Genomic DNA, 26868 nt, shown 5'->3' on the forward strand with positions numbered 1-26868 from the left:
AGGGGCCTGATGACCTCAGAAGTTAAGTCCCATAGTGCTCAGAGCCATTTTTGAACCTAGTTGACAAACAAAAGCTGAATGAAGCCAAAATGCACATGAAGGGTGCAATGTGAGAAGGTTTCAATGAATTTGAAATTAAAATTTTGCCCATCTATCAGATGAAAAGTATTGAGCAGTTTTGGTCCTATGTAAGGTCAGTAAGTGGATCTAAATCATTTGTCCAGTCATTCACTGACCTTGTTGGCACCAAAACAGAATATGATAATGAGAAATTTTATCAATATGTTTATTCTTCTTTCATAACGTTGAATGTGAATTATATTACATGTGAATTAAAAATCAACTCCAATGTTTGTTTTGGTTTTCTTGTTAAATTCCTACAATTCTGTCCTTACAATTATTCTAATTATTCAATAGAAATGCCTTTTGTATACAAAATTGGAAAATTGCCTATGGTTAGAAGGTTAAACATGTTAGTACATAAGATAATTTAGTTTTGATTACAAATAACAGTTAAGCAATCTTTACCTCCCAGCGTGACTTCTGCTTTTGCAGAAGTATGAAGCACATCACACTGTGGGAGGCAGTTGTTGGTAACAGTGGGAGATGGCCTCACTTCCTTTGCACCGCAAATCCCCCTCTAGCAGTCAGCCAATTTACATTATACAGATGTATAGTGATGAAAAAGATCAATTTTTAACAATATAATGTAATTGGGCACATAAAAAATCTGCTCACCATGCAGCAGCAGGAGAACACACATACAATAAAAAGGTTTTGCGTTGCAATCTTTTGGAGCCAATGGCTCCTTCTTTTGGAGGAAGGGTTGAAGGGGACAGAAGAGGAATGAAGGAAAAGGAGTGGAGAGGCTTAGACGAAAGGACAGAGTTTGGAAAGAGGCACCCAGAATTCTGGGTCAGGGAAAACTTACTGTACAGGATGAGAAGAAAATCTTCTCATTTTGCCTAGTAAATCTCCCCTGACTCAGGGTTCTGGGTGATGTTTCATAACCCTTCTCCTTTTCTTAAGCCTCTTCAGTCCTTTTCCTCTGCCCCTGTTCATCCCCCTTTGACCCTTCTGCCAGAAGAAGGAGTCAGTGGCTCAGAAAACTTGCATATTTAAAACCTTTTTTTGTAGTGTGTTCTCCTGCTGCCAGTTGGTGAGTAGATTTTCTTATCTATCCAATTGTACAGATGTAGATTTTCTTTGGTTTCCCTAAATAACCCAAACTTTTGCTCTGTTTCCAAGTTCATTACAGAGACCTTTCTCTTCTTATTGTACAAATGTATTGTCTTCACTGTAATACAGTTGATTATAGTGTTGCAGATATTTTGCTTCGATTAGATAATCAGTTTGGGAACGCACAGTGGATGAATGAATAATTTATTTTTACAGAAAAATATATGTGGGATTCATATCACAGTATTTTTTTGATAACTTATTGAATTCTCTTTTATTTATTCTAACTTTAATAAATAATTCATTAAATGATAAAATATCTTACTTGTCTGCCCCTGTACCATCCAGCTGATAAATAATGCCATTTTCACCAAACTGCCCACTATCTCTGTCCTTTGCTGTAATAGTTGTGACCACAGTGCCCGGTGAACTCATCTCAGACACAGATGCAGTATAAGATTCACGATCGAATGTTGGGTCATTGTCATTAGCATCTGTGATAGTTACAGTGACAGTCGCAGTCGAAGAGAGTCTGGGGTTAGTAAGCTGCTCCTCAGCTATCACCTGCATTGAAAAAAAAAGTTTAAGTGATACCTGTGAGGTTACCTGTCATTATGGTCAGAGTTATTCACAATTGTTTATTGAGCTGAGGTATACACATTGTTCTAAATAATCAGCAGAATAGTTTTCAAGTATCTGTTGTGATCAGCAAAATGAAAAATTTAATTATGAGGTTCATGACATTTATATTCCATTTTTCAATAGTTAAGATATGCTGCATTCACATTTCTTAATTTGTAGCTTGTTTGCTGTTTAAAATATATATTAATAAAAAAAATGCAACTTCAATGCATTTGCTACTAACCAGCAGTATAAATTTCCTCTGATTTGGATTTTCGTAATCCAGTGAGCCATTGGAAACTCGGATGCTTACAGGAGTGGATCCAGTTGCTGATTTTGGCTCAACATCAAACGCTCCAGAGACATCTTCCAGTCGCAAACTGAACACAGAATTGTTGCCCTGAAAGCAACATAAGAAAAACACAAATTATTTATACTCAAGGTGAAAGAAGCTGTTCTGATTCTTGGTTGATCCATTGGATTTAGCTACGATAGCAATGAACAAAAAATATTCTTGTAAAAACTATAATGGAGCAAATAAAGATGTAAAAATTATCCGCGTACGAAATGACTGCTCATACAGGCACATATGGAAGGGTGCATAGGGTAAATGCACCATAATTCGTCCCTATATCTATTTTTGTTCCTTGGCTTTTCTCGTCAATCAACTGCTGCAATTTGGTGGTGAATGTAGGAAATACTAGCACAGATAGTATTAGTCAGGTGGCAACAGTATCATTGACATCTAGTGACATCTTTATCAAAGAGGTGATTTTGTTTTGAAATGTGCAGTTCGGTGCAGCACCATAAATGTTCAAAAATATTATATTTAAGTATCATGTTATGTAATTTTACATCGTATTATTACCTATGTATAGTCTGCTTCTCTTTTTTTAACACTGTCTAGTGGCATTATAGTCTTTCTTTTGGTTTTGTTGGAATCAGCAACAATGTTTTAAAGGAACATTTAATCTAATTTTGTCCCCTTTAAGGGTCCTAATTTTGAAATTTGGAACAGCTTTCATTTTATAAATCTCTTAGGACCTAATTATAGCTGATGTTATTTATTCATTTATTGCGCATATTTCAATGGGAAAATGCAAAGACTGGAAACATAAAGCAATGGTTGAAGCAGTAAATGTTGTAACAGCAGAGAAGATGGGTTACAAAACTGCATCAAAAACCTTCAATGTACACAGAGGCATGCTGAAAGACTATATCAAATCTTCTCATTCTCCTGAAGAAATGTTGAAAAAGAGGATTGGACAGTCACCAGTATTGACACATCTTCAGAAAAGGAGGACTTGGAAAAAGATTCATTGAATGAATCAGATATCCCCTATGCATCAACATATGATGAGGATTCTGATGATGGTGTAGAATGTCCTATGTGCGGTAAAACATTTTCAAGTGATACCAAAGAGAGGTATGGCTTCAATGTTCTTGCCATTTTAACTGGTGTCATGAAGTCTGCACATCCATGCCTAAGAAGAGGAATTTCTCATATGATTTTTTTATGGATCAGTGATTTATGCTATAATTTTTTAGTGTTTTTCTCTGTATTTGAAGGTACTAAGATGATATATGGAGGCAAAATAAGGAATACTTTCATAAAAAATTTAAATTGCTACTGTGTTTGATTTTGATTAATAATTGTTTTGTATTCATTTCTTATAATCTAATGATCATAAAACCTGTTTCCCAATATTTCAAGATTATTTCATGAAATTTCCCACATTATTACTCCTTATCAGATTTTAGGTACTGGCAGAACATCTTAAGGGTACGTAATTTGGGTACTTTACCCTACATATTAGCTCCCAAAAGCAGAGGTTCCTTGCCCAGCAAGAGATGAAAATGTGTTTCCTATTTCAGAGATGAAATACGAAAGTATGACAGAACTCTGGACTCTAAGTCACAGGAGACACAGAAGTGTAGACAATAATGAAATCAATGAATGAAATGGTAGCAACGTGTAGGATCTGAAAGTCAAAGAAGTTTGATGAAGCAAATATGTTCACTTATGAGTCATTTGGAAAGAAATAACAGAACAGAAATATAAAAATGGGCAGCAGTAAAGGAAAGAAAGAAACAATAGGGGAAAAAGAGCAGCAAAAAAAAAGTTTGAAATGTAAAATAAGGCTGGACATGTAAATACTGATCACAAAAAAGTCAGAAAATGATGGATGAAATAAGGGATGTGAGAAGAGAGTAAACACAGTACAGTCATTGTAAGCAGAGTAAATGTTGGTGATGCACTGGTAACTGAGGTTGGTAATTCCATGAATGTCTCTCCTTTTGATGTAGCCGGTCATCATAGTTGTAGGTGTGAGGCTGCACAAGTATTGCACTGCAGGTTACCACAAAGGAGATGAAACATATGGTGAGAAAATGGCTTAATATATGGTTTATATGTTAGGTTTTTCATATATTGAACTCACTATTTTATAATTTCTTCTGTATATTTTCAGTATTTTGGACGTTGTCACTATTTAGCTTTTCTCGGGTTCAGTAATTATTGTATTCTTATAGCTGAAACAATGAGTAATTGGGCAAATAAGCTCAATGAGTCAGAAGCTGACTCTTGAGGAAGTTACATGTATGTACAAGTGAGAGAAGATATAGGACACAGAAAGGTCAGATGTGATAGGTCAAATATAATACTGTGAGTGATCGGAGTAACTGTTATTGTGAAAGTTGTTTTTCAGCACCACTGGCCATCTATCTACCACAATCCAATCTCCACACCTCTTTTTCTGTACAGGTGTCTAATGCCAGCTTTCTTTTGTACATGGTCTCTGCTATTTTTACATTCCAACCCTTTCCATGTTTATAGGTTCTTTTCTACCTTCCTGGAGGTCTCCATGCCCATAAATGACTAACATTCAAATGGCAAGTCCAGAATGGAATGTAACGATATTATGAAAAGGAAAGTTGCTACACACCACATAGTGGAGGTGCTGAGTTGCAGATAGGCATGACAAAAAGACTGTCACATATAAACTTTTGACCAGCAAGGCCTTTGTTAAAAATAGACCACGTGTGTGTGTGTGTGTGTGTGTGTGTGTGTGTGTGTGTGTTATCCAGTTTTTACAAAGACCTTGCTTGCCAAAAGCTTATTTGTTGTGCCTATCTGCTACTCAGAATCTCAGTTGTATAGTGAGTAGCAACTTCCCTTTTCATAATATTGTAAAATTCAAATGGAATTTCGAAAGGAGAAGCCTCTGTGCAATCTTTCCTTGCACACAGGATGAAAATGGAACTACTCCTACTATGCGTGTGTGGTTGCATTTAAATGGTGATCATTTGCCTATTCAAATATATAATATATAAATGAAAATGACCAGTTTTTGAAAATATAACTATCTGATATATAAAAAAATCTATTCACCAAGCAGTGGCAGGAGAACACACACATAAAAAGGTATTACAATGTGCTAACTTTCTGAGTCAGTGTCTCCTTCTTCTGGCAGACTTCGGAGAAGTTGGCCAGAACCCTGGGTCAGGGAAGACTTATCAGACACCAATCCTTTTCCTTCATCCTTCTTCCTTCCTCTTCAACTCTTCTGCCAGTAGAAGGAATGATTGGCTTTGAAAGCTAGCAAATTGTAATACCTTTTTTTATATGTGTGTTCTCCTGCAACTGCTTGTTGAGTAGAATTTTTATCTATACATATTTCCAAGCAGATGATACACTTTATTTGATGCTAGCTGCATGCTGCCTTCACAATGTTGTAATTTTAATGGTGAGCAGTGTATAAGTCTAAAAACTTCTTATTTGAAAGATCTTCCTATTAATATTAATAAGCAAAGCCTTGCTACCTTTTACACATATGGTAGTGAACTTGATACATTTTCATACAATTTACCAGTGTCATAGTTCCAGATAGCAAAAGTAAGTTTAAAAAGTGATAAGTACTAACTACAAGATATTAAATGGTAATCTGATCTAACATCAGATGTAGGTTCTGAACATGATATTGCTTACAATGAGCTGACAAAAGTCACGGAATAGCGATATGCACAATTGCGGATGGAGGTAGTATTGCATACACAAGGTATAAAAGGGCAGTGCACTGGGAGAGCTGTCATTTTATGAAGGTGATTCATGTGAAAAAGTTTCTGAAATTATTATGGCTACATGACAGGAATGAACAGACTCTGAACGCAGAATGGTAGTTGGAGCTACACACATGCCCAGTCCATTTTAGGAATTGTTAGGGAATTCAATATTCTGAGTTCCACAGTGTCAAGAGTGTGTTGAGAACACCAAATTTCAGGCATTACCTAGCACCATGGACAATGCAGTGGCCAATGGCCTTCACTAAATGACCAAGAGCAGTGGCATTTGCATAGATTTGTCAGTGCTAAGAGACAAACAACACTGTGTGAAATAACCACAGGAATCAACATTGGACATATCGGGAATGTACCCATTAGGCCAGTCAGGCAAAATTGGCATTAATGGGCTGTGGTAGCAAACGACCAATATGAACACCTTTCTAACAGCACGACATTGCTTACAGCACCTCTCCTGGGCTCGTGACCATATTGGTTGGCCCCTATACAACAGGAAAATTGTGGCCAGATGAATCCCAATTACAACTGGGAACAGATCATGGTAGTGTTTGAGTGTGGCACAGACCCCATGAAGACATGGACCCAGGTTGTCAACAAAGCACTTTGCAAGTTGTTTGTCGCTCCATAATGGTATGGGATGCATTTACATGGAATGGACAGGGTCCTCTGGTCCAACTGAACTGATCACTGACTGGTACTGGTCACATCTGGCTACTTGAAGACCATCTGCAGGCATTCATGGACTTCGTATTCCCAAATAATGACAGAAGTTTTATGGATGACAATGCGCTATGTCACAACTGAGAATTTTAGAGAAAATCTCAGTCTGCTTTTACATAAGTTCTCCAATTATACAGTAATCATCAGCAGAGACTTTAATCATCCAACAATCAACTAGAAAAATTACAGTTTTGTTAGTGGTGGCTGTGATAAGATAAGCAGTGAAACATTATTAAATGCCTTCTATGAAAACTATCTTGAACAGATTGTTCGAAACCCCACTCATGATGGAAATATATTGGATCTGATGGCAATAAACAAACCTGACCTCTTTGAGGATGAACACATTGAAACTGCTATCAGTGACCACGATGCAGTAGAGGCAACAATAATTACCAGTGTACAAAGCACAACTAAAACAAGAAGAAAAATACATATGTTCGGTAAACTACACAAAAAGCAGTAGTGTCATATCCAAATGAGGAACTTTAAACTTTAGGCACAAGGCAGGAGCATGAAGAGGAAATATGGCTCAAGTTTAAAAGAACAATTGGCCATGCATTGGATAGGTATGTACCCAGTAGAACAGTTAATAATGGGAGAGGCACTCCATGGTATACAGTCACTGAAAGTATCTGAACAGAGAATACTGTATAATAAGTGTAAAACACAGTAAAAGACGGTAGATAGAGATATGCTCAACAAAGCTCATTTGGCTATCAAGAGAACAATGCATGAAGCCTTCAATGCCTACTGTAATGGAATATTGACAAATGATCTTTCACAAAACCCAAAGGCTGTTAGTTGCATCAAAGTTACTGTCCAGTCAACAGAAAACAATAAAGGAAATGAAACAGAGTAGCGAAGCAAAAGCTGAAATCTTTCACTCTGTTTTCAAATGTTCCATTACAAAGGAAAACCCAGGAGAATTGACATAATTTAATTCTCGTACCATATTGGTTGGCCCCTAGACAACAGGAAAATTGTGGCCAAATGAATCCCAATTACAGTTTGTAACAGCTCATTGTAGGGTTTGAGTGTGGTACAGACCCCATGAAGACATGGACCCTGGTTGTCAAGATGAATGAAATAAGTATTAGTGTCAGTGGAGTTGAAAAAGAGCTGAAATCCTTAAAACTGAACGAAGCTCCAAGGTGCAACCTAATCCCTAGAATTTGTGACTGAGTTAGCTGTTTTTCTAAATATAAGCTATCGTAGATCTCTTGAACAAAAAACCATGCCCAGTTCTTGGAAAAACGCACAGGCCACACTTGTCTACAAGAAGGGTGAAAGAAGTGATCCACAAAACAACCATCCAATATACTTGATTTTGATTTATTGTAGTATCTTAGGACACATTCTGAGCTCAAATATAATGAGGTATCTTGAACAGAATGATCTGCTCCATGCCAACCAGCACGGATTCTAAAAACATCTATCTGAAAACTTTAGATCAAGGCAGGCAGGTAGATGTAGTATTTCTCAATTTCCAAAAAGCGTCTGACTCAGTACCATGCTTATGATTATTGTAAAGAATACAACAACATGGGATACCACATGAAATTTGTGACCAGACTGAGGACTTTTTGATAGAGGACACAGCACGTTATCTTGGATGGAGAGTCATCGTCAGATGTATAAGTAACTTCATGTGCGTCATAGTTATCTATGATGAAGTGCTGTCTGAAAGAAGCTACATAAATATTCAGTCAGATCTTGATAAGATCTCAAAATAGTGCAAAGATTGGCAACTTGCTTTGAATGTTGAAAAACGTAAAATTCTGCACTTCACAAAGTGAAGAAACATAGTATCCTATATCTATAATATAACTAACTCATACAAATATCTGAGTGTAATGCTTTGTGGGGATATGAAATGGAATGATCACATAGGCCCAGTCGATGGTTAAAGCAGGTGGAAGACCTCAGTCTGTTGGTAGAATACTGGGGAAGTGCAATCAGTCTACAAAGGCTTACAAAGGTTCTACAAGGCTTATTAATCACTTGTGTGACCCATTCTAGAATACTGCTCCAGTGTATGGTACCCATACCAAATAGGACTAATAGCAGATAATGAACATATACAGAAAAGGGCAGCACAAATGGTCACAGGTTAGTTTGACCTATGGAAGAGTGTCACAGAGATCTTGAAGAAACTGAACTGGTAGACTCTTGAAGATAGAAGTAAACTGGTTTTAAATGATGACTCTAGGCATATACGAGTGTTGGAACTTTAATAGTGGCAACTATTTATTTACAGCTTGTACAAAATAGATATGTGTTTCAAAGTTTTTGACCTTCAGAGTAGTCACCAGCATTGTGTATAACCCGTTGCCAGCGATGTGGAAGTCAAAGGATACTCTTAGCAGTGCCAGTTGTGTTGACAGTTCGAGTGGCACAGTCTATTGCCTGATGAATTTGTAGCAGTCCTGAAGTGAATGCCATGAAGTGTTTCCTTCAGTTTAGAAATCGCGTTGAACTCACGAGGCCTTAAGTCAGGGCAGTGCAGTCGGTGGTATAGCACTTAGCAGCCCCATCAGTCAAAGAAATCAGTAACAGCTTGCACTGTATGTGTTTGAGCATTGTTCTGCAAAATGATGGCCAGGACCTGCAGAAAGTGTCATCACTTCTGACTCTAAGCTGGTCGTAGGTTGTGTAGCAAAAATGAACAGCATAGAGACAGAAGTGATGACACTTTCTGCAGGACCTGACCATCATTTTGCAGAACAATGCTCAAGCACGTACAGTGCAAGCTGTTACTGATTTGTAAGACTGATGGGGCTGCTATGTGCAATACCACCTACTGCACTCCCCTGACTTAAGCCCTTGTAAGTTGAACTCCATTTCTAAACTGAAGGAAACACTTCACAGCATTCGCTTCAGAACTGCTACAAATTCGTCGGGCAATATACCGCACTGCTTGAATTGTCAACACAACTGGCACTGCTAAGAGTATCCTACGACTTCCACATCACTGACAACGGGTTATACACAATGCTGGTGACTGCTCTGAAGGTCAGTAAAACTTTGAAACACGTATCTACTTTGTACAAGCTGTAAATAAATAGTTGCCACTATTAAAGTTCCAATGTTCATACTACAATCCTCTATGCATTGCTCACATGTTGATCATGAGAACAAAAGTAGTATAATTACAGCAAGTATAATCATTCTTTCCACACTCCATATGTGAATGGAATGGGAAGAAACCCTAATAACTGATACAATGGACAAAACCTCTGCCATGCACTTCACAGTGGTTTCCACAGTGTAGATATAGATGTAGAATACATGAACACTTTCTTTTTTAGTCCTACTCATGCAACTTAACTTAAAAATTATTTTGTTTGCAGGTTATTAGTTTTTAAATAGAAATTTGTCAATGGAATAGAAGGAGAAATGAGCATAGTTTAGGTTTAAAAGTTGCTTTGCTAGCTGTAAGACAGTTTATGTTACTGGGCAAATGATCAGAAATATTTGTTGCTGTATATTGAACTCCTTTCTGAGCCACTGATAGCTTCCTCTGGTGTTGTAGGTGCGGACAACACTATTCTTCCAAAACTGTGAGGGATTATTTATGATTAATTTCATTAGTGATTATATGTATTATGATGGTGTGGTTAAAGTGCACTTTAAATTTTGTCAAACTTGATGTGTTGAGCTATTATCAAAACATGAAATATTTAAATTGCATTGTTACTCAGAATACCAAAACACAGTTTTCACAGATGTTGATCAAAGAAATTTATTGGGATTTTTACAACACAAATGTAATATACAAATCTTAGAAAGTCACTTTCAAAGAAAAGTAAACATTAAAATGTGACTTTACAATTAAGTTTTAAAAACAATTTCTACGTTCATGTTCATTGTACTGTTAAAGACGGGAATGATAAATTATTACTGATCATTACATAAATGCAAAAGTATTGTGTGAAAACCAACAACATCTGTTTCGCATCTTTTTCATTTGTCACCTATGTATCGATGTTAAACTGTAACCTTATTAATGATTGGGCTAAGTGTGCCATGTCTGGTATGAACAAGCCAGACGAAGATACATTATTTGGAGGTTACAGAGCACAGATATACTTTTGTTAAGTGCATTAAGTTGTAGTATTGCATAGTAGTGATGATTATGGTGGAACGTATATCATATTGAGTTGAGGTAAACACACTGACTGAAAACATTAGAGAATTCTACTAAATTTATGACCAGCATTTTATTTGTGATAAGATAGATCCATTATGCCCTGAACTGCATGGCGGAGATTATGAACTTGGAGAAGACAACCATGTGGTTTCAACACCAACAAAAACATCGAGAACTAAGTTAAGTATATCAGCTTGCTTGCTTTTTCCCACAAAGTATGGAGTTGGTAGTGATGCCTCACGTAAGGCGTGATGGCACATGCTAATTCCAGTCGAGATAGCAAGTAACCTTCCACATTACAAGAGGGATTCTAATATTCACCAAGAGTGTGCCAAGTCCAGATAACAGTTGGCTATATTTTATTCCAGAAAGCTCAGATAGAAGGGTCACTGGTGGGCAGCACTAGGTGCCGCCCATGTACACCTGCATTGTTAAAACACAAGTTACTTCCTACAGTACTGATACAAATGAATATGTTCTCCTGTGCTATAATACAATTATGGAGACTAAGCAACATATCTCATAGGAGGTTCACATACTTGCTTTGATGGAGGCCTTGGTGTTAAGGAATCATGAGAAAGTTTACTGGGGTTCCATACCCTTGTAGCTTAACTACCACATGCATTATGCATTACTTTCATAAGATGAACATCTTAGTCCCTTCAAGTTTCTGGGGTGTTGAGAGCTGATAGTACACTTAAGTCAAATATGATCAATATTTTTTACAGTCCAAGCTTGATGAACTGAAGGCATTGTGTGAGAGCCACTGCCTCTGCAGTAAACACTAACATGAAATGAGGGTGGGAATATGGCATGCTTGGAGATGAAGGTAACCTGCAGGTGGTTGATCAGATATTTTCAATGTCTCAGTGAATCTTTTAATCACATCTTGTCACTTCATTTGAATTGCTGTTTTGAGTATATTATTAATCTTTATCTTTCACTCAGGAGAAGCAGACAGAGGCAGATGTCATACGTTTGGATTTTTTACAATGTAAGCATATATAAATGCTGAATGCATCTTTAATATTGAAGTCCCAATAACTTGATGTGACTGACAGAGCATTGGTCTACATGCTTTCCAAGTTGTGCCCTGTACCTGGATAATAGTTGGCAACAATACCTTTTTCTGACTGACCTACTCTTACGATACATCAGTGTTTTTTGCATCTACCTTTAATGGTGCAACACACTTAGCAGACGTATGATTCCCAACACTGAAAGGAACCTTGTGTGTTCATTGTCCCCGTAGTCTGAGATTATTATTTACAGAATTCGGCAATGTTTACACTCAACTGAGATGGACAGAATAAACATTTTATTTGGTGTTTCTTGAGAAACCTGCCAAATCTGAATGAGAAACCACTGATGTAAGGTCAGGAAAGTGCTAACCAGTAAGCTCTCCTACCTTGAACCAGCCATCATTTAATCCACAAAATAATTAGTGTGTTATTTATGAGAAAATTATTATTGTTTTTACTAGCTGTAACAACAACTGGATAGGATAAAAAAATATTTTATAGAGCAGTATGATAATGAAAAGTCCTGGGTACAAATGATGGACAGAGTAACAGTAGTTATTTACACTGCACAGTTGTGGCACTGAGCAGGTGAGAGGCAATAAACAAGACTGAAAACATTACCAAGATTTCAAACAATGCACGGACAAAGTTTTTTTGAGTTGCTTATTTTATAAAGAACAGTGGACAAACCCATGAAAAATATCAGGATGAACGAACACTTGAAACTATATACTATTTTTTTTAACCCACTTACCACGTCAGGGTCTTCCACATTCATATCCAAGTGCGGCAGTGGTGTTCCTTCTGGCACATTCTCAGGGATTGTAATGCTGTATTCACGGCTATTAAACCTTGGAGCCTCATCATTAACATCCTTTATAGTGACTGTAACTTTTGCGGTGGTTACTGTTAGTGGATCATTTTCACTTATATCCTTTACAACTTCTCGAGCCTTTTTATTAAAAGAAAGACATATCTTAGTTTTGATTCACTTCAGATATGCATAGTAACCAAAGGTCAAAAAATCAAACACTGTGAATGAATACATGATTATTCATAAATTGTCTGTTAGTTACGTAAGTCTCCCAGTTTATCAACACTGTCAACGCTGTATTTAAACTTATTACCAGGTCTATGATTCCAGAGCCCTAAATAATATCCAAATTTCTTGTATACAGTTTATTACTAATGTTATTATAATCATCATTAATTATTGCAAAACTAGAAGCTGCATCACAAAATGAGTATTCTTTGCAAGAAAAAATTGACACTAGGTATCACCTACCAAATAATACAATTTTTTGGACTTAACAACCCAAATCACACCACATAGTTGAAGGTCAAAACAAGGTGAAACATATCTAGACCAACTTTAATATACTCTCTGAAAATTTTATTTCTGACAATTCTCACAGCTGTGCTGCAAAGTGACTTCAGTGGTTATGGTAGTATTCTGTGTTCTATTTATAAATTATATATGATTTCACTATACAGTGAAATCTCAGTAGGTGCATTTTACATTGAAATGTTTTACCAATGTAGTTCTTTAAGAACTTATATTTGAATTGTATGATATTAGCGCCTCTGTAAGGAATGATAGATATATTTACAACCACATTACAAGTTTAACTGTTATTCTAAAATAAAAGCAAAATGTACAAATTTCATCTTTAACTGTTTCAATGTTGATGAAAATGGCTCTTTTGCTATATGCGACTAAGGAGCAGTTAAGATACAGAAACTCATAACTATAATCTTTATTATTGTGAAAATTCTAAAATATAAATATTTTTAATACCAGTTAAAACTCTACACAAAAGAAAATCTGCTCACTTTCACAGTAAGTGTCAAAACACCAGTGGAATCCTCTAGAGCTTCTTTGTCCAATGGTTTTGCTGTGCGTAGCTCTCCTGTTTCAGGATCCAGCAGGAAGTAGTTTAATGGATCTATAACATAAAAGAAATACATTGGGATATTCACTGGGACACAACAGTATATTTAATTGGTGGCGTATAGACAAATCTAACTAAATTGTATTGGGCAGTTGTCAAAGAAACTAAATTGTATCACATTTTTCTAGCTCACACACTACCACATGCATGCACACACACACACACACACACACACACACACAAGTGTACTACCATGTGACCAGGACATCACTGACAGTTTGCAAGCAGGTGCCCAGGAAGAGGCTTTTGTGTGTGTATGTGTGTGTGGGGTGGGGGGTGGGGGGGGGGGGGGGGGAGGGGACTGAAGATTCATGGAGAATGTGGAGTGGGACTGGAAGAAAAGGTATGCAGGGCAGTATAGGGGATATTTCTTTCTATCTTACAATTTTACCTAGTGTACTGTTCATGTTTTTTTTCAAAATGGCATGCTATTATCAGCTTTTTATGTGGTTTTCACATGCTGTACTTAATGATGACTTACTTGATTACCACTCACTCTGCTATAGTTTCTTCACAGCCTCTTATGAGTATGACCACCAATAAATCAGCTGTCTACTTAAATGAATGACCACGGCCAAATTATGGCCAATAGCACTGATGACAACTCACTGGTGAAAGAAACAGCTGAGCACAACAATTGTGACTTCAATGGCTGCCTCACATCCCATGTCATGTAATCTGGATCCTCCTTCCAAATCCCAGTTTCTCTTAACTTTGTAAACAGAAGGATGTGGTGTAAGGACAATCCTTACAGCATATCCTTCTATCTAGCAATACTACTGGATTCAATAGCTGCTAGAGCCTGACCAAAACCTCCCTCCATCACTGTCCCCATCAGCCCATTCTCTACTTCATTAATTGTATACTCACACCCTCCTCTCTGCAGTCTCTCTCTTTCTCTGCACTATCTCCTTCTCCTACCTAGTCCACTACTCCAAATCATGATGCATACAGCTCGTCAGTGCAACATTCCTATTCCATGCACTTGCTGCTTCTTGCTCCCTGCCATTAACCACCTTAACCTCCAACCCTTCCTCTCCTTAAATTCCCACCTTTTTGCAGTTTCTTCAGTTTTAATATACAGTCATAACCAATACATTGTGGTCAGAGTCCACATCTGCCCCTGGAAAAGTCTTACAGTTTAAAACCTGGTTCCTAAATCTCTGTCTTACCATTATACAATCTTTCTGATACCTTACGGTATCTCCAGGCTTCTTCCATGTATACAACCTTCTTTCATGATTCTTGAACCAAATGTTAGCTATGATTAAGTTATGTTCTGTGCAAAATTCTACCAGGCGGCTTCCTCTTTCATTCCTTACACCCATTCCATATTCACCTGCTACATTTCCTTCTCTTCCTTTTCCTATTATCGAATCTCTTTAGGGATTCCATTTTTGAAACTAGTGTCTTCTGGTCATGAGTGAATCATCTGCCAAAGTAGTCTAATGCATGTATATTTTGTTGGTGAATGCAATATGTTTTATGAAAGTTCTTGGCATATTAAAAATGTGTGCCAGATTGAGACTCAAAATCAGAACCTTTGCCTTTCACGGCCAAGCCCTCCACCAACTGAGCTACCCCAGGATGCTTTATGACCCATCCTTACAGTTTTACTTTCACCAGTACCTTATCTCCAACCTTTCAAACTTCCTTTCCTCCAGGAGGACTGGTTCAAAATGGTTCAAATGGCTCTGAGCACTATGGGACTCAACTTCTGAGTCCCCTAGAACTTAGAACTAGTTAAACCTAACTAACCTAAGGACATCACACACGTCCATGCCTGAGGCAGGATTTGAACCTGCAACCATAGCGGTCTCGCGGTTCCAGACTGAAGCGCCTAGAACCGCACAACCACTCCGGCCGCCCCAGGAGGACTGGTCCCACAAGTTTTGCAGGAGAACTTCTGTGAAGTTTGAAGGGCAGAAGATGAGGTACTGGTGAAAGTAAAGCTGTGAGGACATGTCATAAGTCATGCTTCGGTAGCTCTGTTGGTAGAGCACTTGCTCACGAAAGGCAAATGCCCACAGTTTGAATCTTTGTCCGGCACACAGTTTTAATCTGAAAAGAATTTTTGTATCAGCACACACTCTACTGCAGAATGAAAATTTTATCCCGGAATATGTTTTACTTCCATAAGGAAGTGATCATTGTATTTAACAAAGAAGAAAAACTAATATAATTAAGATTCCAATATGCTAAATTTTTTCTGTCAACACACATCTTAGCAACTTCAGCAGATGACTGCTTGGTATATTTACTAAAACTTTGAGCAGAGCTGCTTTTCAAGCTCTATTTAGCTGATACTTAGATTTCTAGAAGAGATTTACATTACAGGAATTGTAACAGGTCATTTTTTACTGGTGAACTGCAGACAAACATCAGATTATTTTTTCCTTGCACATAGTAAGTAAAATGAAAATGTTCAGCCGCATCATAACTTAAAATTAGATGTAACTAACTTCTGTGTAATGAAAAGCATCCATTATTTGCATAGTAGCAAAACAACAGAAAGTTATCAAACGTATAAATGTAGGACAGTAATAACAACAAATGAAATGAATCTGAATAAATGGAAAATTGTTATAAAACTTTCTGACACACCAAAAATAGTGTGTCAGATTGGGACTCTAAAAATGATCCTTGCGTTTCACAAGTTATGCTCGACAGGATATGGTGGGTAATGATTTTGCCACAACCAAAAAGTTGTTTCAAGGGTGAATGTATTTCATAACTTTGTGTACACCTGTGCAGAACAAAAGATTCAATTTTTGACTATCAATAAAGAAAGGAAATAAAATATCTGGGCACATTGTACATACTTGTCACTAATTCATAAACAACCTTCCTAGGCTGTCCTCGATCACCATCTCGAGCTTGGACTGTCATTACAAGAGTTCCAATGGGAGCATCTTCTTTTACCACACCTGTGAGAGAGCCAAGAAACACTGGTGGAGTGTTCTGGACATCACCAACTCTCAGTTCCATTCCTGTACTGCTCTTGAAATGACCATCCTGCAAGCACACAGTAAATGATATATATAGCTTGAAAGATGTTGGTGAAATATAAAATGGTATACAGAAAGACAAAATATTTACAACCTATAAGAAGTTTTTGACAATGTACAGATACACAAACAAAGAGTTGAGAAATTTAGTGGCCCTTTCAAAATTACATTTTGTGTGTGTGTGTGAGTGTGTGTGCACGCGTATGTGTTTTACAAAACATAAAAAAAGTAAAATAAACTTAAATTATGATTGTCAAGTAACAGAAATGCAATTGTGAGAGGGTGAGAAAGCATAGAACATCTAACTGATATAGTAAGAGAGGGGGGGGGGGGGGGGGGGGGAATTCTGGGAAAATATAGCACCAATATATTCCACAAAATTTTGAACCTAAAAGTGGTATGTGACACAGGGCAAATGGTAGGATGAAAAGAGCTGATAACAGTTTGATTCCAGTTAATCAGTTCAGGTCACCAGTGAGGAAGTTTATTAGTGACTCTTATCAGTTTTGAAGATAATATTGTTTACACATTACTGAAACATGGGGCTCAAAAGCAAATCTTGCATTTGTCTTTGGAGAATGAGTAAATAAACAAATAAATACATTCATTAAAGAGGAGAACATATGAAAGAAAGTGAATAGTAGAACCTTCTGCATACCTCAGTGTTTCAGTGTATGTGTAGAAGAGATATTTGTGGAGCTGTAAACTTCAAGATTGAAAAGAGCTGTATGAAAATTTCTCCATATATTAAGAAATTATAAAGGAAGTTTATAGAGTAACTGTTCTGAAGTTCTCAAATTCGTTCACATGTTTCACAAATATAAAAGGAACTGTGAGTGAGTGAACGACAAAAACTATCTTGACACAATGAGAATGATAGATGTTAGCTTAAAATTGTTAGCTGAAAAACCCTCCTGAGCATGTTTCTAAAAAAATTACTGCAATATATTAATAAGAGATATTGAAAGGTTCACACATATGCACATACTGATACATTTTAATATTGCTGATAGTAAAATTAAATTACAGAGTATAGTACAATGAGAGGCAAGGAAACAGTGAATAAGATGGTACTGAAACTAAGTAGAGTGACTACACTGTGACTGATAATTCAGAAATTCTGAAGATTTTTAATAATCATTTCACTTAAGTACAGCATCAGAAATAGGGCGGAGTTAGTCTATTGAACAAGTAAGGGGAGATGTTGAAAATATAGTTTCATGAAAATATAAGCAACTAGAGGTAGCACTGGCAACCTTCAATGAAATTAACAGAACTGTTAAGCAGTTTATACTGTTTTATTCATCATATCATTTGCAGTCCATTTGCGTTGTTGTAAGTAAAAAGTTCTCTTTTGGTGGGTTAGAAAATCTTGTAATATTATCTCATAATCAGTATAGGGAGTTGAAAGTCTGTCCAATAACAATTCATTCTCAGCTTGTTCTTTTTAGATGTATTTGAGGAGAGGTCTGCACTACATGTATTTGTTGCTATGCATCAGTAGTTGTTCTAGTCTTCATTGCAGGTGGTTCACTGATGTTTATAGTTGTTTTGGCCAGTTTTACTAAAAAAAACCGCGTCATAATAAAAGCTACATGAAGTAGAACTTGAACAGATATTTAATATGAATGAATCAGACTGCAATGAGTGTCTACAAACCATCTTCAAGCAAGCATTATGACAAGTATTCAGAACCAGATGGCAGTGAATACAGTGAAAAAGATGATTATGTTGGTCCAGTAACAGGTAATACAAACAGCATTGAGATACGGAGAGAAGTTCTTAAAAATCCATCAGTATTTATGTTCAGCTAATAGGTGTCATTGATGTATTTGTTGATTTTTTCCCCTGAAGAGTTCCTTGCATTATTAGCATTATTAGTTGAACAAACAGCTCTACATGCAAGGCAGGAAATATAAAAATGTGAGAGAGGAAGATCAATCAGACTCTTAAGATGGAGGGATACGGTTGATGTTTTTATGAAGGTGTGTTCCTGCACATGTGGCCTTACTGTTTGTCATTAATAGAAAGTTATTGAAATACAGGTCCTTCCTACCCTTTATATTTTTGTGATCTGTTATGTGAAGGAGTAGATTTTATTGGTTATTGAGATATCTTTACTTTTCAGTCAACTCATTTCAACCTATGACTGACTGTAAAATTAGAACAGTTATGTTCCATTTCTATGTCATTATAAACAATAATTATGTTCCAACCAAGAAGCCCTGCATCAACAAATCTGTTTGCATGCAATATATCAAACACTAGAATCACAAGTATGATGTGAAAATTTGTGAATTTTTTGAAGTTAACAGAGCAGCTCTGACAATAAAAATTTGCTGCAACAAATCAGAGGAAAAAACAAAAAGGAGAGACAAGCTGAGCATCTGGAATTGTTTTGTACTTGATAGAAGCCTATTTGAAAAATGATATGGGCTTCACATAAAGTATTTTTTTATAATTTTGTAGCACTACCAAATATGTTCTCTCACAGAAAAGAAATTACAATTTAGATGTTTGCAAGTGGAATGACAAAAGTGAAGTCTCACCACTTCTAACACACACCGTGATGAAATTGTCAAAGTTATTAATCAAAATAACGAAGTTTCCTCAAAACCTAATGCAGTGTCAGACTATTGCAACAGCATGTGGGGAATTGATTAGTCTGCCAAATCCTTTCCCACTGTTTAGTTCCGCTAAACACTGTTAAATGGTTAAAATGCTAATTATACATATTATGGAAAAATATTTACACAGTGTTACACGCAAATAATTGGTGGCTCCATCAGATCTCCATCGTTTAGAGAGAATGTTCGCTCAGGCAAGAATAAGGGACAAGACATTGGTCACTATGAAGAAAAATGAACAGAAAGCACGTTTCTTTGTTCACCTATCAACTACATCCATTCTCTACAAAGTACTGTAAAGTGAATGGCAAAGGGTAATTTCCACTGTACTACATTTTAGGTCTTTTACAGTTCAATTTGCATATCAATTGTGGGAAGAATGACTGCTTAAATGCCTGAGTGTATGCTGAAATAGTCCAGTATTGTCTTCATGGACCCTACTGAAATGTTGCCCAGGGGCTGTAGTATATTCCTAAACTCCTAACTTTTTGTCAATTGTTCAAGCTTCATAAGTAGGCTTTCGTAGGGTACTGTCATCATTCATCTGTCAGTTAGATTTTTTAGCATTTTTGTGGTGCTGTCCCCTGAGTCTAAAAACCCTGCTCCATTTTTTGTATATGTGTTACCGCAGTTACCCTTGTTTGGCATTGACCACACACAATTTAGCAATATTCTGGGAAGGATATATGTACAATCAGTTATTTTTAATTACTGACTCATTACAATTGTGACTTATTGATTCTGAAACTGAAGGATATTATGTTTTTGCATTTTGTGGTCTGCACAGTTTCATATTTCTGAACATTTAAAACAAGTTGCTAGTCTTTGCACCCATTTGAAATCTCATCAAGATCTAACTGAATACTTCATTAAATAACTGTATCATCTGGAAAAAAGTTTGAGGTTACTGGTCATGTTTTCAGTAGGATCACTAATAACAGAATGAATAGTGAACATCCCTTAGGATATCTGAATTTGCACCTACATCTGTTGAACCTACCAGGAAATCTTCAGTCCAGTGAAAAATTTATTACATACCACATACGATCACAAAGTGTTAGTATGGTATTGAGTCAAATGCTTTCCAGAAGCCAAGAAATATTGCATCCACCTGATGGTCTTAATCCATCTTTCTGGATGTCATGTTAGAGAAAAGTGAGTTGGGTTTGCATGTCTATTGATCCTAGTATCCATGGTGCTTGGCCTGGATGATGTCATTTTGTTTAAGCTACTTCTTGTGAATGGGTGTAGCCTGTGTTCTTTCCCAGCAACTGAGCACAGATTTTTGTCAAGGAATCTACAGTATATTATGGTTAAGGGAAGGGCTCACTCAGCTGAAAATTCTATATACTATCTGAGAAGGATTTCATCATGCCCGGGGGCTTCATTCAAGTCAGTTATTTCAGCTGTTTCTCAACACTACTGACACTAATTGCCCTATCACTCATTCTTCAGTGGTGGAGTATTAAATTGGGCAGCCCTTCTGGTCTACCTTGTAAAGGACCATTTGAAAACAGAGCTCAGAATTTCTATTTTTCCTTTGCAACCCTCATTTTTGGTTCCTGCATTACCTGTGAGTGTCTGGACACTAACTTTTGTGTCACTAATGGGCTTTCATATGATGAGAACTTCTCTGAGTTTTGTGAGAGGCTTTCAATAAAATGCTATTGCTGGTAACATATTGCGTGTTTTTTTTTTTTTTTTTTTTTTTTTTTTTTTTTTTTTTTTTTTTTTTTTTTACATTCAAATGTGTTTCATTTAGGATCTCTCTCAGGGTCCTTTGTTTTACACCTATTGTGCAGTGGTCACTGTTTCTTTAAAAGTTTCTATATGGAGACTGTATATCATGGAGCACCCCTGGAAGCATAAACTGTTTTATTGTCCAGTGCTTGGTCCTCAAAGCTAGCGTCACATGCTTTATACATGCTCCTGCCCAGAGCTAAATGTTTAATTTCTTCCTAGAGACAAGACATTATTGCCTCTTTATCTAGTTAAGTGAGAATATACAGTAAATCTTTCTACTTGTTTTAGTTGCCCCTTGGAGGTCTGGCAATAATTGCTGTTACAACTGCCTCATAATCACTAACGCCAGTCACTTATGCGTGAATTCAGAGGCAATAGTAGTCCAGGGGAAGAAAACAAGGCTAACAAAATAGTTCAGAGTTTGCATTTGACAGAAGAAATCTCATTAATCACATTACTACTGCCTAAATTGTGACGGACAGCTGACTCTTTATAAAGAAAAATGCTTTAGGGCCCATCATCAATAAAATGACTTGACTTTTAATCACAATTGCTGTACACAGAAACTCATTTCATTTGAGTTGACTCACAGTTGGCACTTGCAGCCACACATTAAGGTAGGCTACAAGATAATTTAATAGCATAATAGCATAATTCAGCATGTTAAAGACACTCATACAAAAGGTGACTCATTACACATTAAATATCACCTTACTGGACTCAAACTAAAATAGTGATTAGGAACTAGCCTGGATATTACTTATCACACCTTAGCAACTAGCAGTATTTGGTAGATTTGCTGCTCTGAATAATCCAGTGCCTGCTGGAGGACGATGGCTCCACTGAAACTTCTCTCACTTGCATTCAATGGCAGAACTCTGAACTTGGTACAGGAATCTGGAAACTGAAAAGAAATAGAACAGAACAAAAATTAATCTTTGCTAGATTTTGCTGATAATAAAGCTAATCTAATCTTGCCAAATTGATTTATGTAGCTGATCATTAGTTATGATTACTGAATTAATCTACACCCCCAATCTCACCAGTCTCAAAAGTCTGTATTATGGTGATGATTTATGACAACTGCTACACAGGACCACACTTTGATACATACAAGAAGAATAAAGTATCACAGCTGTACAGCAATTGGCTGACAATTTTTTATTGTAACAATTTTCATCCTTGTTGTTGAGCAGAACAGCTAGCAAACAGAACATGAATGTTCGCATTATGAACTTATTATAATATTTTATGAACTTATTATAATAAGTTCATTTCACAGTTTGCAACTAATGAAACAGAGAATGCTTAAATTAATAAATATAATACTCCAATAGTTGCAAGTTATCTCTTTAAATCTCATATCCCTAATTTATTTCTCTCAAAACCTGAATAGTTGTTGGATTAATTGTCTCAAGTTCTGACAAAGAGTTGGCATGAAGCTTGGAAATATTACCTAAGCTGTAGCTAACCTGTACATTTTCAGTAAATTTCATCCAGGTATACAATATCAACAAAGTACAGAGGACAGTCTTTGAGAATTTGAAAATATGTGAGAGAGATATTGGTAGAGTGAAACTTTTGCACCAACTTGTGAGGAATACATGATGGTTCAAGTGGCATCAACTGTTTGTTGATTCAAATCCATCTAATAACTGACTATGACATTTAGTACATTGTTCAAGATGAATCCAACAATGGAACCCTCTTGGGTCATAACTTGGAAAGAAATGTTGAAATTTTCGGTGTTTCTAAGGAGATCATCACCACATATATTCAGCTGAATTTAAAGTGTGGGGAAGATCACTGAAATCTGTTGATAATGCCTCACAATTAGAACAGTGAAATAAGCCTTCAAGAACTTACATTGCTCTTACCAGAACAGGGAATTTGTTTAACTGATTGTCTAATTGGTACACAGATCTGCTCCCTCCATAAAACTATGTTCATTAAATTTTGAGATTTATTTCACTCAGCCCCCCCCCCTCCCCCCCCCCCCCTAAGAAAAAAAAAATAGATCTCAACATAACTAATATCTGATTCTACACTTATACCTAACTGTACCATCTAAGTTATTTGCAGTTGCAAGTTCTGATTTTTTTATGATTATCAAACATTTTCAGTATTTATGCATGTCAGGGAGTAGAGGAGAGAAGTAGAGAAGGTGAAAGGACTATGGATGTGTACTGGTGGGACACAAGGCATATTTAGAGCTGGAGTGGGAGCAAGGAAGGGCTAGGCAGTGGAGGATAGGGGGTTACAGGAAGGAGGGATATGTTGCAGAGAGAGTTCCCACTTGCTCAGTTCAAGAAAAGTGGTGTTGGTGAGAAGAATCCATATAGCAAAGGCTGTGAAACAGTTTTTGAAATCAAGCACAGGCAGCTGGTTGGCCAAGCTGTCTCTTGACCACTGTCTGGCGATGGCAATTAATTTGAACAGATAGTTTGTTAGTGGTCATTACCGCATAGAATGCATAACACTGGTTGCAGCTAAGTCGATAGGTCACACAGCCGCTTTCACAGGTGGCCTTGCCTTTGATAGTGTAGGAGATCCCTGTGACAGGAACAGAGTAGGTGGTTATGGGAATATGTGGACAGGAATTGCCTTTAGGTCTATAGCAGGGATATCGTCCATGGGCAAAGGTTCAGGAGCAGGAATAGAATAGGGGCAGCCATGGATATCGCATAAGAGAGGTGGATGGTGGAACACCTCTGTGGGAAGGGTGGGAGGGTAGTGGAAAGGACATTTCTCATTTCAGGCCATGACAAGAGGTATTCAAAACTGTGGTGGAGAACAAGATTCAGTTGCTTGTGTCCTGCACAGAACTGAGTAATGGAGGCTCTTTTGTGTCTGTACAGTGAGTATGTGCTTGATGGTAGCTGACTGGGGAGACAAGAGATGGGAGATCTGTTCCTGGAAAAGGTGGGAAGGGTAATTTTGCTCTGTGAAGACCTCAGTGAGGCCACTGGCACATCTGAAGTGGTTTGTTGGGCTGAGGAGAATTAAGTGAAGCAATCAGTGGAGCCATTGAGGTTCGGGAGGAATGTAGATAAGGTGTCCTCTCCATCAATTCAGATAAATTATTTTATCAATCATATATGAAAAAGGAGCTGTAAACACACGGGGTGGGTTTTTTATGACTTACAATACTGGAACATTATTACTTAAATGATCTGAAAATATCAATAAAAGTACATAAAAAGTATATAAAACATGTTTAAAGAGAGTTACAAGAGTAATGGAAAACTTTATACGAGACTGAAATTACTAAAAGGATAATAATTTAAAATTACTACATTTTTATTCAAGAAATCTCATTGTATGAATGTGTGTGAAAAATGTTGCATAACCATCTTAGAGCTATTGCAGTATATGAGAGTCTTTAAGCAGAAATCAAACAATGGAAAATCCAGGTTGGAATGTAACAATAACATAAAAAGGAATGTTGCTTCTCACCATATAGAGGAGATGCTGAGTCGCAGATAGGCACAACAATAAGACTGTCACAAAGATAGCTTTCGGCCAGCAAGACCTTTGTCAAAATTAGATAACCTCAGTTTCCTGAGACTTTCTTGCCTGAGACTACTGTCATGAGTGTGTGAGCTGCACTTGTGGGAGTGCGTACATGTGTGTTTGTCATCTAATTTTGACAATGGCCTTACTGGAGAAAAGCTGTATTTGTGACAGTATTTTTGTTGTGCCTATCTGCGACTCAGCATCTCCGCTATATGGTCAGTAGCAACTTTCCTTTTCACAGTCTTTAAGCAGAGGTTCTAAACTGAGGAATGTGCATTGTCAGACAACTCATGCTTCTAGTAAGAAAATCTTCCACTATTTATTGAAAATTAAAGTGAGAGAATTGAAAAATATACTAACTGTGATAAAATATCACAAGAAAAGTATCAGTCAAACATCTCTGTTAAAAATCTCAATAATTAGACTTAAGAAGAAAATGTAGGCCTCACCAATATCTGTGCAGGCTTCCAGTCCTTACGCGAAAAGGATAGTGGTCTCCTGGTCAGCATTTCCGATCTACATCTACGTCTGCATCTACAGCTATACTCTGTAAACCACCATGACATTCATGGCACAGTTATGTCCCACTGCATCAGTTGTTAGGGTTTCTTCCCATTCCATTCACATACAGAGTGCAGGAAAAATGATTTGAATGCCTTTGTGTGTGCATAATTATTCTAATTTTATCCTCACGATCTCTATATGAGTGATACGTAGGGGGTTGCAGTATATTCCAACAGTCATCATTTAATGCCTTTTCTTCAAACTTTGTTAGTAGACTTTCTCAGGATACTTTAAGTCTATCTTCAAGAGTCGCCCAGTTTAGTTCCTTCAGTATCTCTGTGGCACTCTCCCACGGATCAAACAAACCTGTGACCATTTGTGCTGTCCTTTTCTCTGTATACATTCAATATCCACGGTTAGTCCTATCTGGTACACTTACCACACACTTGAGCAATATTGTGGGATGAGTCACATGAGTGATTTGTAAGCAATCTCCTTTGTAGACTGATTGCACTTCCCCGGTATTTTACCAATAAACTTAAGTTTATCACCTGCTTTACCCATAACTGAGCCTCTATGATCATTCCATTTCATATCTCTACAAAGTGTTACATCTAGATATTTACATGAGTTGGCCGATTCCAACAGTGGCTCATTGATGTTACAGTCATAGGACACTATGTTTTTTTCATTTTGTGAAGTGCACAATATTACATTTCTGAACATTTAAAGAAAGTTACCAATCTTTGCAACACTTTGAAATCCTATCAAGATCTGAATGAATATTTATGCAGCTTCTTTCAATAGCACTTCATCACAGATAATTGCACCATCTGCAAAAAAACTGGGGATACTATTAATATTGTCTCCAAGGTCATTAATATACATGAACAGGAAGTCTCCCAACACACTTCCCTGGGGCACACCAGAAGTTACTTCTACATCTGACAATGACTCTCCATCCAAGATAACATGCTGCATCCTCCCTAACAAAAAGTACTCATTCCAGTCACAAATTTTACTTGATACCTTATGTGATCATACTTTTGACAATAAGTGATTGCATCTACCTGACTGCCTTGATCCAAAGCTTTCAATATGTTATGTGAGAAAAGTGCGAATGCGAGTTGGGTTTCACATGATTGATGTTTTCAGAATCCATGCTGGCTGGCATTGATGTCATTGTGTTCAAGATACCTCATTATGTGTGAGCTCAGAATATGTTCTAACATTCTATAGCACATCAATGTGAAGGATATTGGCGGTAGTTTTGTGGATCACTAGTATTACCCTTCTTGTAGACAGGTGTGACCCGTGCTTTCTTCCAAGAACTGTCCATGGATTTTTGTTCATAGGATCTATGATAGATTACAGTTTGAAGAAGGGCTGGATCAACTGCAAACTAAGTTAAGAATCTGATAGAGACTCCATCAGGCCCTGGAGCTTTGTTCAATTTTAACGATTTCAGCTGTTTGTCAACACCACAGACACTAATGCTTATTTCACTCCTCTTTTCAGTGGTGCAAGGATAAAATAGGGCAATTCTCCTGTGTTTTCCTTTGTAAAGGAGCATTTGAAATGAGATTAACCATTTCAGTTTTTGCTTTGCTACCTTCAGTTCCAGTTCCTGTTTCATTCGCTAGGGACTGGATACTAACTTTGGTGCCACTAGGAGCCTTTATGTATGACCACAATTTCTTTGGATTTTGTGAAATATCCTCTGACAATATTCTGCTATGGTGA

At 37.0% G+C, this 26868-nt stretch overlaps 1 protein-coding gene across 1 annotated transcript in view; it reads right to left on the bottom strand.

Moving 5' to 3' along the window:
• Positions 1-26868, bottom strand: part of LOC124614330 (cadherin-87A) — a 698834-nt gene that overhangs the window by 182051 nt on the left and 489915 nt on the right. The window contains exons 8-13 of the mRNA XM_047142934.1: positions 21875-22009; positions 16550-16742; positions 13609-13721; positions 12530-12727; positions 2045-2200; positions 1505-1743 (exon numbers count right to left, since the gene is read on the bottom strand). Of these exons, the coding sequence (XP_046998890.1) occupies positions 1505-1743; positions 2045-2200; positions 12530-12727; positions 13609-13721; positions 16550-16742; positions 21875-22009 (1034 nt within the window). The remainder of the gene's footprint in view (positions 1-1504; positions 1744-2044; positions 2201-12529; positions 12728-13608; positions 13722-16549; positions 16743-21874; positions 22010-26868) is intronic.

The sequence above is a fragment of the Schistocerca americana genome, chromosome 1 (genome assembly GCF_021461395.2).
Source record: "Schistocerca americana isolate TAMUIC-IGC-003095 chromosome 1, iqSchAmer2.1, whole genome shotgun sequence".
Taxonomy (NCBI): domain Eukaryota; kingdom Metazoa; phylum Arthropoda; class Insecta; order Orthoptera; family Acrididae; genus Schistocerca; species Schistocerca americana.